We start from the raw sequence: 19507 nt of genomic DNA, 5'->3' as shown, positions 1-19507 counted from the left end.
TTACTCACTAGTAGTAGCCACTACTACACATTTAAGAAGTTTTTTGGTTCTTTGAATTAGGAAATTTTCATTTTATTATTCTCTAAATCTAAATTCTGTGCGGAAAAGAGATGTGAAAAAAAAAAAAAGGTTTCTAAGAGAAGAAACACCAAATTATAGCATTTTCCTTCCAAATGGCCCTCTATATTAACAGAAATGACATTATACACACAATGCAGTCTTGAATGGGACCTATAAAAATGATACAACACACCCAAAACCCCATTTTTTTGGCACATTGATAAAGCATAACTTGTCGCATAACATTCTAGGGAATCTGAATGCTCCCGCAACTCTGCATTACCCTTCAGCGTGCCAGACATCTACCAAAAGACGTCAAAAATGGAAATGAATCAACGTAGTTCGGTATGATTACAAATGGAAAGGTAGCCTGGGAAATAAGAGAATTTGCTCGCAATCTCCGCCAGCAATTCATTTTTAGATCTGCAAATCATCCAACGAGAGTTCATCTGCAGTCAAGAGCTTTAATTTCTGCAACACAATCAACCATCACATGTCAGTATGGGCATTTATATCTTAAACTTCAACGCGGATACTGGACTATCAGTATTCCAGCATATAGAACTAGAAAAGGTAGATAGTAAAGCTCAACAACTAGTTCTCCAATTAACAAATCATGGAGTCCAGACGGTTCATGTGTCTCCTGCTTTTCTACAAAACATTATTTGTGGTCCAAAGTAATGCAAGAGAAGCAGGTATTCAAAAAACAACATAAAACAAGATTCAGGAACTCGAAATCAAAAAAAGCAAGCACCTTCCAATTCTGTAGAAAACAATAATTAGCAGTATGGGAGGAAGCAGATGGAGTGTCATACCGTAATGAATTGTGGAGGGTCATCGAGGCTAGATGAACCAAGAACTACTTCTCTCTTCAACTTCGTAGTTAACTTATGACAAGCCCGCAACTGAAACATAGAAGGAAATAACTTTGAGATTAACGAATGTTACATTTAATCTAAAACATTAAAATCCAACCAAGAAAACCAAATATAAGCCTAAAATAGGAAGTGCAAAAGATTGAGAAAATAATACCTCTGATCGCGTAGCCCCACCAACTATAAATACAAAAATACGTTGACCCATTTTCTTGAAATCACTTGATGCATGCCTGAGAATTGAATCACTACAAGAAAATGAAAGAATTCAGACTGCTAATCCCCTCAGGTGCAAGATGAGGATGGGCAAATGTGCAGTGAAAAGGGAAAACAAGCACTTCCTGTCAATAATTGCCTACTGTTGGCACAAATGATATCAAGAGGTATAATGGTCAGATGCAATAAGATGTACCTCGAATATCCATCATCAGAATTTCGAGGGCGGGCCCACGTAGCTGTCCTTCTCGATCTCATTGAATGGGGAGTTGGAACTTGATTTGCTTGTACTGATGCAGACTGAGAGGTCCCATGGAAAGTTGGACTTGGATCATTCATGCAGGGATAGTCATTCTTTGGTAGTTCCCCTTTACTGAGTTTTTCAACAAGTTCCTGCAAGATTAGAAAAGCTTTGATCAGTTATCTCGACCAACACAAAGCAGTATCTTCAGTCTCTAACTCGTCCCAACCCATCAATGTGATGAATTACAGTGTCCAGACCCTGATATTAGATTTTCTTCTTGCTGTCGGAGCTAATAGTCATGTCCCACTTTTTGTGTGTGTGTGTGTGTGTGTGTGTGTGTGTTTTTTTGTGGGGGGGGGGGGGGATGTGAGGGGAAAGGAATGTGGAAGGGACCTCAATTGTCAAGCTTATTGACATATTTGGCTTTATATCTAGAACCATGACAACTAAACATAGTCAGAATCAGCCATTCATAGAAATGGTGTCATAATACACCCCATGTCGCCTATGGCCTACCTCTATCATTGGGTAAAAACGAGACAACTGCCATGTTGCTGCTTCATCAGTACGGTCTTTTCTAGCAGCGTGCTTCTTCTGTCATAAAAAATAGAACAAGGAAAACTACATCAGAAGGAGCTCATCATGAATGAAAACTATTTGACAGCCAATTGTGTACCTTGTGAACGTCAAACTTGAGAGAGAAAGGTCCTAGTGAGCTTTTCTTATTATCTGATGATCCCTCCAGCAATCTCATATTGTACACAGCGTTCATGTCATCTTGGGGCAATCTCGCCAACTAACGGGATAAGAATGTGAGTGCTCATATGTATAAAGTAGTCCCCATAGATTTAAAGCAACGTTGTCAACCATTCAGAATAGTATTAAAGTAAAATAGTCAATGCAGTTCCAGATGACACAAGTTAACATGAAAAGCAATCAGAATTAAATAATGCATATAGAGAATTCAAATCAAACAGCAAATTTGTGTTTTGGACCATTGGGGAGACCATAACATGCAGTAGCGACCACTTTATTCAGATTTTCAAGCTGTTAATAGTTCACCCAAGATAAAAAGAATCTCCACATATGGTGATACTTATTCGAAATAGATATTAGAGATGACAACAACAAATCACCAACCTCCATTAACTTGGAGAGTTTGTCGCTTTCAAGCTTCTCAGGATGAACGGCTGCATAAATCATCAATAACCGTAACTTGTTTTCCCGTGTCACATCCTGCAGATGGAAACTAATTGCTCAGATAAACAGATCTACATTATGGAGGTCTAACAACCTTATACCATCTCTACCTGATTAACCCTCAGGAAATTGATCAGATCCTTAGTTCCTGCGTCTCCGAAAACAAGGTTCTGCTCTAATTGTCCAATTTCTTTTAGACTTGACTCCCTAATAATTCTGTTTAGCTTCCCAGCAATCTGAATTAGGGAAAAAATGCATGGCCATCAGAACACCGATGGGGTCTTCAATAAAAGGTTTTATCCACCATATCCACAAAACACTGAATTAATATGTGCTCAAGTAAAGCATGACCTGTTAAAGGTTATTCCGCCAGCACACATAAAAACAAAGAATTACTCTACAGCTACTCACAACGTCCCCTGACCACTCACCATCACAATGAAACTCTCCCTATCAAAGATAAACTCATAGATCACACAGAATATTGTGCTAACTCAAGTGAAGCACTAGAAAAATACAGTGTGTTTTAATACTTGCAAGGGTCAATGGATCTTTTCAGCAACCTGTTCATGTGCATTTAGCTTTCTTTTTTTCTGGATAAGATGTGGCAATGATTTATCAGAAGATGCCATCTTTTCTGGCACTTGTTAGGAGCATCTAGATGTGTTTCTATATATGTCTCCCTCTCTATCTAATACAACAGAGTTTGGCTAGACATAAGAACTGAGTAAATCTGACTAGCAGCCTCTTAGAAGAATAAGAATAATAATTCATTGGAAGATAAAATCAGCTCGTCTGGCACTCTTAGGGATAATGGATGTTGATCAAATATATTTCACCTCCATTTTTATGTTGTTTAAGATAGTTTTGACCAGGAACGTTGAGTTAATTTGACTTGCATTTTATATAAGTAGAGTAATGTTAATATAGCTGGAAAAATAATAACTTTTCCGAAGGAAATCTGGACTAGATGAAACATGTTAACATAGAATCCCAAATGCCTGTAGTTTTTTCATAAACAATTTTTAAAAATTTGGATGTAATTTAACTATTAGTTTTAATCATCTTCCTTCCAAATTATGTGTTAATGCCAAAATGGTAGAAAAGTTCTGACAACTTCATCTAACTTGCACACATGACGTAAACCCATATTACGCACATTTGAGTGACCTGCAATTTGCCATAATACCAGAATAGACATGATAAAATTACAGAGAGCAAGAGCCTACATTAGTTCACAATTAGGCTTTAATGAATTACATAAACAGTGTTTCTTATCCAGAAAAGCAAATGACAGAAGCATATTTAGTTGCTTTACATTCAAAAGTGCAGATAAAGCATCAAATTTCAGACTTAAAAGATTAAACTACCAAGTGAAATTTTCAGAAGACTCACATCAACATGGAGGGAAAGCTTCTCAATTTGTTCACTGTATTGAGGTAAAGCCTGAACCATCTTTTGCAAATCCCGTGTAGATAATTGACCACCGTCTCTACAATTTCGAGAAAGGTGGATTAAGCAACATAACCTATCAGAGTTAGAATCTACGGAATTGAGGGAAAACAGTGCCTGGATGACCAAACTTGCAGGTATTTCCAGTTTACCCAAATAAAAATAGGATCTCATGCTGCAAACTGTTTTAGGATTAACAAATAAACGGATAAGACGTTTTCTAGTAGATGAAAATAGCCTAACATGTGTTCAACTTGTAAATATGAAGTTTTCGATTAAGAATTCTACAGCATCTCACATACTCTCAGGTCCCATATTGTCCGAATCAACCAGAATCCCAGATGTCACCTCTTGCAGATCGCATAGATTTTCAATTTGTATCATGACAAAGCATTTTCACTCACACTCAAGTGAAAACGTTTAGAAAAGGTTTCATAAATTGCGTTAATTGCGACTGACCTTGAACCTTGATGCATTTGAGCAGCTTTATTTTTTGACACAAAGTTTGTCATCTTCTCATGCAACCTTTCACTAGCCTGACAAACCAATTACTGGTTAGAGATAGCATAAACACATTCTATTCCTGATTTAAAAGCTAGCTATGCACAAGACCTACATCTGCAATGTGTGCATGGCGGAGCTCTAACCAGATAGGATCATGATCCTCCAAAAGAACCTCTTTCTTCTCAGGAGGGCCACCTGCTTTGCCAGGAACCTAGCCTTACAGTAAAATGTCACTCTTAGGGTATATTCAACAGCATTTCCATTATAGAGACTCAGAAGGCACAACTCACCTCATGCACATATTTATTTCCCTCCATGTTTAACAAGTCATGGCACATTGCGTCATATGTCCACTCGTGTATAATGGGAGCAATCTGTAAAACAGAGGGTGACAGAGAAGCAACTCAAGAAAATGAAAACTAGACAAGATTACAATGAGAATGGAGGAAACAACATCAACTAAAACCTGGTCTACTGATCTATCCAGAATAAGCAACTCGCATGTTTCTGTCTGTGGAAAGTGAGGAAGAGTAGATTTGTACTTTGCAAGAGAATTCCAAACAGCAGCTGCAAGCTTCGTAGGAATTAAATCCCGAAAGGTTGTCATGGTAGTAGGATCAAGCGATTTCGCAGCACGGTAGCGCACATAAGGAAATTCCTGTAGAAATTAATTTTAGCAAGGGCGTTTCCATGCTCGAAAGCTCCAGATCAAGATCTAAATGCTTACCCGTAATGAAGCAAAAACTGTAGCAATACGGTTGGCCATCACATTCAAACACAAATCACCCTTCCGAGAACCTTCCTCATCTCCATAGAGTTCTTCAAGCGCCCTCTCATTATCGGTGGTAAAACACTGTAGGGTAATATGCATGTGTAAGAAAGTGATAGATCAATTACAAAAACCTCAGAGAGATGGTTTATCAACCTATAGGACCATATTAGTAAATAATACAAAAGAGTTCCCCAGACAATGCATTGCTGAAGGGCCACCTTCCCCTCTATAATTTCATTTCTCATTCAGATTAACGACAAAAGATTAAGTAAGAAGCTCTGAAATTCCTGGAACTGACAACTATGATACAGTTGTTAAACTCTAGATATATAAAACAATGTCACTTTTGTTTTCATGTTGAATCATTTCAAGTTGTTAATTAGATGACCCATAGAAAGTAAGAAATGCGAGCTATGAAAAGATTTCACTTAAATCAAATATGGACATGCCTTCACTATGAAAGAACTAAAGTGGATTGAAAAGAATGACTTAGGAAAAAGCTCCAGACTGAGCCCAGGGCTTTCGTTCAATGGTAACAGCGTAGCTTAATGTCTAGGTTAGACACATGTGACGAGTTCGAACCCTACCGTGGGCTCATTATCCATCGAGTTAGAAGCTATACGCCAGCTGTCCCTTGAGGATTTTTCGGTTAAAAAGCTCATATTAGGTGATAATTCGTGCGTGTAATAACTGCACGGAAGAGGATAAAAGTGCTTGAGAGCCAAGGGGATATGGTCAGGATATCAAATAAATAATTGGACCTATCATGTTCTTTTTTCCTTTCACATGCATACACCATGGAAGGAGGAGAGGAATTGATACACTACATAAAGTTCCTTTGTTATTATGTCCTTGCTCTAAATAATGAAAGAAAAGCAAAGTTCAGGTAAGACATCCAACTGGGCATGATGTTATTTAACTCTGGTTCTTCTAAAATTATCAAGAACAAGGATCAATCCATTTTGCAACCTCATAGACCAGTATTCTATACAACCCCAGGGGAAAATCTGCTGGCAAAAATATGCCATATTTAGAGCTGTTGCATCGAAATACCTTCTTATAAGAGAAAGTAACAGTCAAGCAGTTTGCTATATTACAATATGGTCCTCGGTTTCCTGCAGTATCAATGATAACAAAGGAAAGCCCCCCAGAACTTAAATTCTCTAGTTAAGCACAGGAATCAAAGCAGAGTAATCACAAAAAATTCATGACCTTCTGAGTGATGCATCATCACATACCTGGATATCATTAGCAAAATACTCCAAATTCATCTGCATAACAAAACCCTCAATAAGAACTGTGACCAATTCAACCAATAAGAAGTAAAAATAGCTGAAGAAAAGATTTCACAAAAGAAGGATGATAACTTCTCTCAAGGCACCAATGCGAGACAGAACACTTGAATCCCTCTTTATGTAACTAACCAACTCTTTAGCAATAGGTGAACTAAAGAAGACAAATGCCCTGAAAGGAAATGAAGAAGAGTAGAGGATGAGAGAGAAAGAAAGGAGAAGCGATAACCAAGCAAATCAGACTCTTGACATATAAGATATTAAGGTTTCCCTATCCTTTTGACAAAGTCAAGTTTCCCTCTATCTTTAGAAAGGGAAGCTAAGTTTTGACAATCAGGCTTTAGGATATAGAGAATAGACCAAGTTGAGATAAACAGCTGGCTTCTCATACCATGAATATTCATATGTGCATTGGGACCTTCTCGTCCTCATAAAAAGGATAGAGGCCTAAATGTGGGTAACTTATTACACAGCTGTCTTCTCACACAAATTGCATTTAGGTGGGACTGTATGTGCACTATGTTATAGTGCATTCAGTAAAAGAAAACGTGGATTTTCACAAAGAGCAATCTATCTTTAAGTTAATTACTGCATAGGCCAATCTTGATAGAATCTTACTAGTCTAGAAAAAAGCTCCTAGATATAAGAGAGGCAGAGAGATTGGACGTACGGGGTTAAGTGAGAAAGCGTTTTATCAACTTAGACTTGGAGCAGACAATTCTTCTCCCAAAATGTCCTCCGCCTATACATAGTATCTTTTTCCCCATCAAACAGGATGTCAAGTAACTTCTTTCTTTCAATTATATGAATTAGTGCCTTTATAGCTATAATACATGGATTCATTATTTCTATCAAAAGGAAGTTAACAAACTAGAGCACATTTGTCAATAAAAACATATGACCAAGACAAAAGGCATTGAGAATGAAACTCAAGAATAAGATATTTCAGGACGTACTTTCTGTACAAAGGTGATTTACCAGCCATGTCAGATAGAAACATCACAACACTGCAAACAAAATAAAAGGTTAATGACAAGTTCTGCATGTGTAAAGACAGAGAAGCTACCTGTACATATTTAAATATAGATCAACAGCAAGCCTGATATTAGTAACAAGTACATAAGGGCTAGCTTAGTAATAACAACACTTATCAACAGAAGTTCTGCTAATAGCGTCACAATAATCTTTGGTGATTTTTTTGTTCAATAAGGTAACAAATTTTATTGATAATGGGAAACATCCCGTATACAAGCAGTACACCAAAAAGTAGAGAATCTACATATAATCTTTGATGATTGCGGCAAGACGAAATGAAAAGATCCTTCTATATCAAAATCTCAGTTGAAAAAAATAATAGGAAAATTTGTGGATCACCCTTGGAGAAGAACCAAAACAGAATGGTAGGTAAAACCTCTATTACAAATGGAGCTTGCGATAAGAGTGATTAAACCAATTGCTCGTAATATCTGTGTGTCCCTCTAAACTCTGCATGATAACTTATGTTCAAAGCAAATTCATAGACAAGATAACCTTTAAATGACATGCATAGATAAGATTGCCTATCAAAAGGAAAAGATTAAAAAAAAACATTCATAGACAAGATACAAAGCCATACTCCTCCGTGATCAGGGTCAAAAATTCATGATTAAAAAACAAAAATTATCACATACTTAACATGCTGCAACCTCAAAAGTTCTTAGTGACCCCAATTTAACTTCTATCGTCATACATTATGGTGAAGGATACCAAAACTGAAAGCAGAATAGATTTATTGCTGGTCATGCATCTATAAAAGTTTACCATACTTATAAAAGAAAATAATGAAGTAGAATAGATTTATTAAGAGCATATTGATTCATATTAGAATAAATGGTATAAGTCTTCCCCGTCCCATTTATCTGACATCATTTGACTGGATAGGATTATAAATGCTAATTTTATGGGTATATCATATTGGTCAAAGTACATGAGTTAAGAGGAAAGCACTACAAGAGTTCAATTCTGAATAGTTCAGTAATTCAACTTCTAAATAGTTTGTGGAGTTTGTAAGCATTGATGATTACATTGTGCCAAATATAAAGATTCCAAAATGGAGGTATAACGATCAAACTCAACAAATGTAATCAACTAATTCCATAAATATTTAAGCACCCAGAATTTATAAAAATGCTTATTTGCAGCATTTTGCAACCTAATGTTGTTTCTTTTTTGTGATTTGCACTCTATATTTTATATTTTTATGACTACTTAATATCTTCATTTTTCTAAAAATACGGAGTTCTTTGAGTTGCACTCTCAGTACATGCTTCTTGCACCCTATCATTTAATTTTCTTTTTGAGAAGCCTATCATTTTATTTTCTTCTAAGAAAAAAATAACCATGAGGTGGTGCAAATCAAGCACCCTGAGAGTACAAAACGAAAAGAACTTAATTTGCAACATAAAAGCATAAAACTAAAAATGCTAGACGATATGAAAGATTGAATTATAAGGAAGGCAAACACAGAAAATATAAGGGGAGCATTCAGTACTTTTCTTTTGTTGGTTGGATGAAGCATATAGCATCCATTTCTGAGAAAAATAACCATGCGGTGGTGCAAATCAAGCACCCTGAGGGTACAAAGCGAAAAGAACTTAATTTGCAACATAGAAGCATAAACCTAAAAATGCTAGACGATATGAAAGACAAACAAAGAAATTATAAGGGGAGCATTCAGTACTTTTCTTTTGTTGGCTGGATGAAGTATATAGCATCCATTGAGGGGAGTGGCTGCCGTCGTTTGTATATGTCTTCAACCACTGCAAAAAAAACATCAGAAGCGGATGCTTTTAACGATCAAGTTCAGTATTATACAAGAGAGGTAACCAGTGAATTTACATAACCCCACACCTCTGAACTGAAGACCCAGCAGACACAGTCAGCAATTGCTATTTCACTCGTTCAAGATCAATTTTCATTAACAATCATCCACCAATAGACAATAGTAACAGACAAACCACAGGATCAGAACATGCTATGGTGTTGTCCCATGAAACTTTTGTTAACTGCTACATTCTATAGCAATAAGACTTTGTTTTATATTCTTCCTCAGGCATTAATACATGTTTCTCTGGTCCAACTTTAGGTTTGACAATCTTTAACAGAAACGGGAGAAAAGCACCAGGCGACCAGTAAAAGATAAATTGCACTTACACCTTCAGAGGAAAAGATAATAATCCGCAGAAATGTCATGAATAAGGTAATTTTGCACTTCATATATATGGTAAACTGGAAAATGTAGCTTGCTAGAATAGAAATGCACAAAAGTAAAAACACTACATCCTATTCAGTGACGTAAAAGGTGAATAGGTTGAAGAGGGCAAGATTATAACTGTAAGTCTGCAACAGAGATGTCACCCGCTACATGACACCACCAATATCATTTATGTTCTTTACTTCATTCTGTGACGCTACAAGCATCATCTTCTATACATTCCAGTGAAACTTTTAAGACCACATAAACCTAGGAAGAAAAGAAAACAATTTGCATATTTAACTACATGTCGAGAGCCATCTATACAATCTGGACACGGAAAATGTTCGTATGTGTAAGTGTATACACAAATACATAAGTACGTCTCACATCTGAAAGCATGTTAACCTTATACAAAAATTTATTCTTTTTTGTTTTGATAAGGTAAACTTATACACAACCATCAATTAGACTGGTTTTTTAATACTTACATGAAACTCCTTCCTCTGTAATATCTGCCATCTTGCATGCGTATGACATTATTTTAACAGTTAGTTTGTCCATGATGAGTACCTGCAGGATAGAGGATCAATCAATAGAAGAGCTGTCTATGTGTTTCATCGAACTGTAGTCTTTCGGAATTTAATAGAAGTATTCCGGCCACTTTGAAAAAAAGTGAGGGCATAACCTTGTCATGAATTGGTATATTCATAACCTTTCAAAAAGTGAGGGCATAACTTTTTATAACAACGATATATGACAAGCACCAACAGAAAGCACGAAGTTGAAAACCCCCAGGACGAGTACCTGAGTCTATTTATATAAATATCTGAGGTGTGAAGTAACTAAAATGCTATAATTCCGAAAAAAGAAAAAAGGTTGAATTAAAGGTGATCACACCATAAATGCAACATTAGCAGCATGTGAAAGTGCAACAAAAATCATTTCTAACCTCAAAGGCATCAGATTTTGTTGGAGGGTGTGTGATGGCAGAAGAGTACAATTTGTACCATAAATGATATCTATGAGATCTTACACATAAGACGAAGTTCCTAACTTTTTCCGAAAAATAGTTCCTAAAGAATACTTACAAGCAACATTCAGTGTCATAAAGCTAGGAGTTTCAAAATTTATATCATTGAATAGATAAGGAACACGTTTTCATTTGAAATCACATAATTTGCAGTGAAAATTTTCATAAATTCTCCAAATTGTGAAACAGATTGTAGTCGCTGTACCTTCCATGCTGATTTTGAGTCTTTTGCCTTGGCTGACCTGAGCATTTCATATAGTAATCCTACAAAATATAGAAAGAAGTGGATGGAATAGGTTGATACAAACAGAATATTAGACGAATACACTTCACTGCAAGTGAGAATAAGTGGCGAAGGAATAAGACTCTTAAGGCAGAACTTGAGATAATCATTAGTTGCTAACAAACACATAATTTATCATGTATTTCTCATAAGGCTGCAACTTGAGAGCTCTATTTGTAAAGACAGTAGAAAATGATTAACTGGATGGAGACCTATAGCAGATCCTGAAGTGCATTAATTAGCAACATGCTGACATGAAATTAAGGGTGTTTAACGAGTGGGCCGGGCCGGGCTGGGTTGGGATTTTTTGTACCCATACGGGTTATGGTCCGGGCCGGTTACAGGTTGGGGCTTACCGGGTTTAACGGGTTCGGGTTCATCGGGGTAAAATTGAACCGTACGGGTTGAGGGGGCCGGGCCGGGCCGGATTTAGTGTATTTTTAATTTTTTTTGTGTATTTTGTATAACTATTGTAAGTTATATTAATATAAAGTAAAAATATAAAGAATACAATGAAGATGGGAAAAAATGGCACTTATAAATTGCAAGTGCTACATTTATTTCAAAATTACAAAATTGAAGTTTGCATTTAACAAGTAAATTAACAAAAAAATAGTATAACTAAATTTTCATGCATAATAAATTAATAATACTTCAAATTAATCTAACAAACTAAAACATTAAGCATAAATACGTCTAATAATTTTAAAATAACACAAAATGTCTCAAACCAACTTAAATACGATTTTCCGGAGGACGCTCAAGACAATACTTTATATGCCTCTTTAAACTGCCTGTGCCAGACTTTGAACGAAGATTTAAGACTTGACCACAGTTCTTGCACTTTACTTTCTGAACTTCTTCATTTTCTTCTACCACCTCAAAGTGTTCTCAAACATATGAGCGCACTCTAGAAGTACGAGGCATGATTTAACTTGAAGTCTTGAATTGAGATTGAGAATTGAGAGATGAGTGAAGAAATGAGGAAGGGGGGGGGGTATTTATAGTTTTTCAAAGGGGGGTTAATTCTTTTTAAAAAAAAACAAAAATGGGCTAAAAATGCAATTAAGCCGTTGGGCAACGGCCATAATGTGAAATGGACCGTTGCCAACGGTCAGAATCTGAGCCCACATTTTAAAAAAAAAAAAAATTGTTACCTTTAAACCGGTCTGGGCCGGTTAACCGGATGAACAGTGTCGTTCGTTGACCGGGTTTGACCGGTTCGGTTAACCGGTGGTCAAAATGTGAACGGACCAAACCCCCCCTACACCCTTAACCCAGCCCTCTTCTACCGGTCCGGACCGGTTCCGGTTTTAACTGGTCTGGGCCGGTCCGGAACCGGGCTGACCCAGCCCGTTTAACACCCTTACAAGAAATCATGGCAGAAAGAAGCAAGTAACAACTCCATAAATGAGAACCCTTTTCCCATCACAAACATCATAAGTGATCAAAAACAATTTAAAAAAAAATAATAAATATCCCAACTGAACATTGACAAATTCCTCTTAGAGCCACTCATCTAAAGCTTAGTCATATTTCAACAATTCTTGGTTTTTAGCAACATACTTCAATAATATTCTTCTAGATGAAAAGGGAACTAGAAAGGAAATTACGCGTTCAGTCAGAGTGCTGGAAATTACGCGTTCAGTCAGAGTGCTTAGCTAAACAGGCAAACAAACAGGGAGGTCGTTGTGACAGGCGCAGACAATTTAGGTTAAGATGTGTATCAACATCGTAGCTACTTCTTCTCTCTTTAGTTGCAAAGCATTTCCATTTACTCCTAGAGTGTCAATCTTTCTCTTATATGGTAAAGCCCCGTTCTCCCAACCCTCCCAAGCAGGAGTCAACAGTGGTCCTTCCCTCTTTGCTTCCTCGTTGTCTCAAACTCCCAACCTGTTGATTGGAGGTAGAGTGTTCTTGTCACTAGAGCAGCCTCATTTGTCTATTCCCAGGGTGACAATCTGCTATATTCCCTTATAATCTTAGTGCAACATTGGCAAAACAAGTAAGTAAGGTGTTCAATTGAGTGAAAAGGATATATAGAACTCATATAATCGACTCGAACTAGTTTGAAACTGAGGCTAGTTGATTGACTGAAGGATTTCAATGGATGCCGCAAAAGCTTTCCTTATCCTTTTCTTGGTAAAACAAGCTGTTCAATGGTTTTCAGCTCCTTAAATGAGCATCCTCACGTCATAACCTCATTATATCTAGCAGCTGTTTGTTTGCTCCTAGCTTTGGACAAATGGCCAATGGGCTCCTGCCATTGCTAGGCAATCATTTGACTCACCTCTCTATCTCTCTCCAAAACAGGGGAAAGAACAGCAGTCACAAGTCCATTTTAAGTCTTTTCTATGGTCCACCTTATTTTGGTTTTAGTGCCACTAATCTTGCCCTCCGCCTCCAGCTAACGAGTGCTAAGGAGTGACATTTGACTGCTGGCAGTAATAAGACTCCAAGCTCGCTGACTTCAAGTATTTTAGATGCTTGAAACCAAATGCCAACCCCAGCAGAGCACCTCTAGCACCTATTCAAGCCAACTCTGACCTTGAACAACGGTAACTTCAAATTCTAGATTATGCTGATGATTTTGCAACATGGTGCTAGATGAAAATACGAGAGATTCCCAGGTTTGGTTGGCTAGCAAGTCTGAATCTTTTTCTGTTAGTAGTCCCTATATATGATTCCTACAGCAGCCGGCTGATTGGGCCTCGGAAACTGATTTGCAAATCTATCGTTCCATCTAAAGTTTCATGTTTTGCTTTGGTAGCAGCAAGGGAGAATGTCTTACTCAAGATAAATTGAAGAGGGGTATTTCACTATGTAACAGATGCTTTCTTTGCAGTAGTTCTTTGGAGAATTGCAGCCATTTATTGTTACATTGCAGCTACACTTGGCAGATTTCGTCTCTATTTCTCAACCTGTTTGGAGTAAGATGGGTAATGCCACAAGATGTCAAACAACTTCTACTATGTTGGGAAGGACATAGGGTGGACAGCAGATGCAAATAGATTTGGAAGACTATTCCCATGTGTATGTGTATCATCTGGACTGTGTGGCTTGAAACAAAAAGGATGTGTGTTGAAGGGAAGGGTGAGAATATTTCTTTTGTCAAGTTTAAATTCTTACAGAACTTATAGTTCTGATGCAAAGGAAACACATTAGGATAGTATGTAACAGTTTTTGGATTTTTTCAGACTCTTTGAGTACAACAACAACAACAACCCAGTATAATCCCACTTAGTGGGGTCTGGGGAAGGTAGTGTGTACGCAGACCTTACCCCTACCCTGGGGTGGAGAGGCTGTTTCCAAATAGACCCCCGGCATCCTTCCCTCCAAGAACTTCCCACCTTGCTCTTGGGGAGACTCGAACTCACAACCTCTTGGTTGGAAGTGGAGGTTGCTTACCATCAGAGCAACCCCTCTTGATAGCAACCCCTTTTCAGACTCTTTGAGTCAATAGCATAAATTGATATTCTGCTTCTTTTGTACTCTATTTCATACCTTCTTGGTACTGATATTAATAAAATTACCTCACCTTATCAAGAAAAGGAAAAGAAATGTAGAGCCCGTTGTCGATAGGAGAAAAGAGGAAAAAAATAGGACTCAAGCTTGGAGTTGATGGCTTAATAATAACTCTTAAGTCCAAAAAATCATTGGGGCTTAGGTAGTGCAAGTCCAAATGGGTAAAAGAAAGTCGCACTTGTTCTCAAAGTCCACAAACATTGTCTTGGGCCTAGACATATCCTGCCTAAGATATTACGGAAGTTCTAAAAATAACAAGTAGAACGAACTTGTACCAAAAGCGAGAAGTCCAAACTAGGGCAGTTGTTTGATATCTAAAATAAGGCATCACATTTAAGCAACAACGTATAGAACTGGGTGTTTTCTATGATCCCTATTAACAATATAGCATATTCAGAAATTATCTTATGCCATGAAATTGCTTATACAAGGATAAAAGATAACATTGTTTAAGGCCATTCAAAGGATTAAAGCATTAAAATTCAGAGATAAAGTTGTTAAAAAGGAAGTCTAAACATTGCAAGACGAATGCGATGCTAGTCTAAAGCCCCTATATTCTGAATCATCAACATCTGACCAGAAATATATATCTAACTTAAATCTATGCATTATCTGATGTCGTATAATCTTATCTGACTATCATGATTACAATATCATCTCGGTTTGTTACAACCAACAATCATTTAACTCAATAACGCATATTTGCATGGTTCTTATAGGTGTATGAATGCCATGCCCCAGAGGTTAACTTCCCTATCACTACATTTGTGTTGACCATGACTTCCTTTAAAATCCCATGCCAAAAACTGCCCTGACAAGACACTCCATCCAGAATTTATTTCAAACTTGGGAGATTGTGGATGTTATGAAGTGTAAAGTAATGATGGTTTTAGATTTAATAATTTCCAAAACAATCCTTTCTTGTTGAGGCATTTAGATAATTCAATCATTTGTCCTAGCATTTTCTTGTTGAGGAGTTTATAGTTTCATATGTAGTGGCAGAGTCAGTTTTATGAGTTGCATGCCATCCATCCGACAGAAAATGACCTACTGTCTTTTTTAGTTCAACCAATAAACTTGACGTCTCTCTTTAAATAATAAGGGGTCAACGAAAAGGTATGATGGATAAACAAAACTAATCTTGGGATAAAAATTTAGTATAACCTTATGTTTGGTTACTAATCCAGGGATAAATTATCTCAGGATTAAAAATAGTGCTGGGATAACTTATACCTGCCAGCGGGTAGAATAGTTATTTCAGGATAAGTTATCCCAGGATAACGCAGTAAAATTGACAATAACCAAAATTAATACAATATACCAAACATCAATAAGAAATAATACCAAGGTAACTAATCCTAGCATAACTAATCTCCGTATAACTAATCTCAGCATAGCTAATCCCAACATAACTTGTCTTCAAACCAAACGACCCCTAAAAGTCCCGTTAGTACTTCCTAGATTTTGTAGAGTAAATATTTCTTTATTACATTAGTTACGATTACTCCAGATCATTTTCTTAGCTTACACTAGAACAAAGGGTATCATTTCAAGCTCACATTATTAGTACGGTGAACAACCAAGTAAGCTACAGTTAATGATGCTGGACATAGTGGATGATAAAAGCCGCAACAGTTGTCTGGTAATCTAAAGGAATTTACGCATGAAGAATAAAACTCTTAACCATTTTCCAGAAATGGAGACTCAGCACCAAATATCCTGAGGTTCATATGCTTCCCACAATATAATGCAACATTATAGGCTGCAGAACCCAAATCCAACACCATAAACCTCCGCCACCAATTTAATTATACTACCACCTAGATGCAGTAAAAAAATCTTACTTTAATACAAGACTTCACGACAATCACATTAGTTAACAATAAAATTCTAAGTTTTTTATAACCGCGAAATCAACAGCCTCGCCTCCGTATAGGGGTAAGGTCAGCGTACACACTACCCTCTCCAGACCCCATTTGTGGGATTATACTGGGTTGTTGTTGTTGTTTATAACCGCGAAATCCCCAAGGGCTAGTGATATCACGATTTGAAACTCGCTGGATAATAGGCTATGCCCCCTACCCTTCTCCACTTAAATAGCAAGATTTTGCCTACTGCAGGGTTTAAACACGTGAGGTAGCCTAATTTTAGGTCACTGATAATGAATATAACATACTATCCTGAGGACTCGCGTTCATTTCAATCCAATACTCTAACATTTTATCTTCCACAAAAAGAAAAAAGAATCAAGGACTTCGCTGATTACATCACCAAACACTAATTCTCAAATGAACATAAGCAAGTTAACATAAATTAAGCATCCAATCATTCAACAAACTATGCCTCGATTCCCAACTAGTCCGCTCCGCTTTATTCTAGCACATTTCATTACAACAACGGTAAACAATTTGTCTTAAAATTTTAAGGATCATTACAATTTGTCTTAAAGAAAAATCATTCAGTAGCTACAAAAATATTTTTTTTGAGATGGAAAGTAGCTACATAAATATATGTTACAGATTTCAAAAGGAGCTGGAGTAATTATAATTCCTCACAACACAATTTACGAGACTGGATCAAGACGATACATTTCTATTCAACTAAAATTGCGATCATTAATACCCTTAAAGTAGCACCAAATTAGGCTGAAATCATATCATTTGGAAGCAAAAAGTTAAGCAAATTATGCAAATAAAATACTCACTGTCACGGGAAACTTGCCGGAAGTACTTGTAATCGCTTCCCTGCGACGATGTATCGGAATCAGACATCGACATTTTTTTATTTTCACCAACAATAGTTTCAATTATATGTATGTATATCTCTCTCTTTGTGACCTTCAATAATTGATCAATCAAACAGATCGCTGTGACTTTGTGATCGAATTTGAAATTCTCAGTGGTTTAACAATCAACAGAGAGAGAGAGAGAGAAAAAGGGGTTGAGTCGTAATATGAGGTAAATTTCGAACGTTGACTGTTGAAAGCCCCAAAGTTGAATTGTCTCCGACGCTATGACTATGACCCGAAATTCACATTGTCGGGAGATTGAACCGGGTCGAACGGGTATGTAGCCGCCGTCCAAACGCCGTTTCGAAAAGAATAAAGTGGCTTCAGATACGCGGTCAAATTATCTAATTCGTAGTCTCATTTCACATTTATTTCTTAATCTTTAACATATTTGATATTATACAAGAAGTACTTTAATTCTTCATTTTTTAGAATACAAATTCAGCAAGTATTTAAAAAATTAGAAAAAAAAAATATTTGAGTCAAAAATAGTAATAGTGTCATGTAAAATAAAATAAAGTGAATATTCCCATTTAAAGAACCAAAAGAATTTTATTATACTAGTACAAGTTTTATACTTTCTCTGTTTCAATTTGTTTGAATCTTTTTGGAGTTCGGTGTAATTTGAATATAAATTCTTTAAGTTTTTTTTTAAAAAATAAATTTTATACATTTAAAATTTATATAAGAGGTATTAAAAGTTAGAATATTTAAAACTATTTGCAAAAATATGATCATAAAAAACCGTGTTTGACTTCTCAAATAAATAAGTTTATTATTTTTGAAACGGATAGATCAAAGTGTTACTTTTAAAAGGTTAACCATAAAAAATTGTGACATATTAGTTTTCACATGATCTATAAAAATGTATATTTTTGAAATGTCTTTCAGCGGAAGTCATACGGAGCTTTGTTTTGATAGGGAACGAAAAAGAATGCTACAAAGGAAACTGCCAGGAATATGTAGCTAGGACCTAATTAGGAAAGTCTGGAGAATTACGGTTAAACACCTGGCTTTGATTGTTTCAGAAACAATGCCGTATTTAGAAAATTATGCACGCGGTTAAGTTCTTCCTAATTCTAGAACATTAGAATCATCCATGTATATCAATATTATATAAGTGGAGGCAGGGGTGAAGCCACCTTTTGCTAAAGGGTGGTCATCAAAATAGTACGAAAAATTTATATTGTGTATATAAGTGAAATATTAGATTTTAGATGTATATACCATATATTAAACACTCTTTGTATTGAATTTCTTTTTACTTTTTTCAAGTCTAAACACTCTTAGGGAATTTTCTGGCTTCGCCACCGATTAAAACCATGCAAGGGTGAAGCTAGCATTTGAGTTACAGGTTTGACAGAATCAATAATTTTGGTCTAAATCTTTTATGTATCTTGAGAAATTATTTATATATGTACGATTTGTTAATCGAAATGCTAGTTAGTTAAACAAGATAAATTTCTGAACCTATAAACTTCAAATTCTAGCTTGATCTGGAACGATACGAGCTTAAAAGCAAATTGGTCGAACGACAACCTAGAAGGACGTACGTGTAATACAAATCGAAGTTCATGTATTACATTTGGTGAAACCACCATGCATGATCGCGACTATATCAACTACTCCTTGGGGATTAGGATGAGATTTATCACAACAATTTATTTAAACAGAGAAATGGGCAATAATTTGGCCACCAACTTTACTTTCCAGAAAAGAGACTGTCATATGTTGTTTGCAAAACCTCTCTAAATAGGCTGCAAGCATATAGGAAAAAGGGGTTAGGAAGAATATCTTCTAACTGATTATGTTAGTTCGGTTAAGTTTTAAAATTAGATATTTAATCAGACTTTTATTTTGCAGTAAAGTACTGTACTATAGAGAAGATCAAATCACGTAAGCATTTTACATTGGAAAGATATATAAAGTAATATTCATACACGTAGTTTCATATTTACGAATAGATAAAAGTATGTTTCTAAGTCTTATAAAAAGGGATAGTAGAAATGACACTAGATAGCCACTTTAAAA

The 19507-nt window shown here is 36.2% G+C and overlaps 1 protein-coding gene across 1 annotated transcript; it reads right to left on the bottom strand.

Annotated features, from left to right (window-relative positions):
* Positions 1–161: 161 nt before the first annotated feature.
* On the bottom strand, positions 162–17758 carry LOC104216413 (SNARE-interacting protein KEULE). Its single transcript, XM_070155553.1, has 21 exons — positions 17393–17758; positions 11086–11144; positions 10339–10420; positions 9335–9413; positions 7572–7622; positions 6691–6787; positions 6562–6594; positions 5279–5404; positions 5018–5209; positions 4842–4925; positions 4664–4762; positions 4507–4583; positions 3991–4087; positions 2706–2831; positions 2536–2631; positions 2072–2191; positions 1912–1989; positions 1348–1544; positions 1093–1183; positions 876–965; positions 162–531 (listed from the first exon to the last, which is right to left on the bottom strand). Exons 1-21 carry the CDS (start codon positions 17463–17465, stop codon positions 478–480), a joined length of 2001 nt encoding a protein of 666 aa, XP_070011654.1. The 5' UTR covers positions 17466–17758; the 3' UTR covers positions 162–477.
* Positions 17759–19507: the final 1749 nt, after the last annotated feature.

This window comes from Nicotiana sylvestris, chromosome 8 (genome assembly GCF_000393655.2).
Source record: "Nicotiana sylvestris chromosome 8, ASM39365v2, whole genome shotgun sequence".
In the NCBI taxonomy this organism is placed as follows: domain Eukaryota; kingdom Viridiplantae; phylum Streptophyta; class Magnoliopsida; order Solanales; family Solanaceae; genus Nicotiana; species Nicotiana sylvestris.
This window is presented reverse-complemented; position numbering and strand designations above follow the sequence as displayed.

Excerpts from the sequence above, each read along its gene's own strand:
- LOC104216413 (XM_070155553.1), bottom strand. The coding sequence starts at position 17,465 with ATGTCGATGTCTGATTCCGATACATCGTCGCAGGGAAGCGATTACAAG. Across the intron at positions 4,926-5,017 it reads TGGATAGATCAGTAGACCAG|ATTGCTCCCATTATACACGA; the intron begins GTTTTAGTTGAT and ends TCTGTTTTACAG. Across the intron at positions 4,763-4,841 it reads GAAATAAATATGTGCATGAG|GTTCCTGGCAAAGCAGGTGG; the intron begins GTGAGTTGTGCC and ends CTGTAAGGCTAG.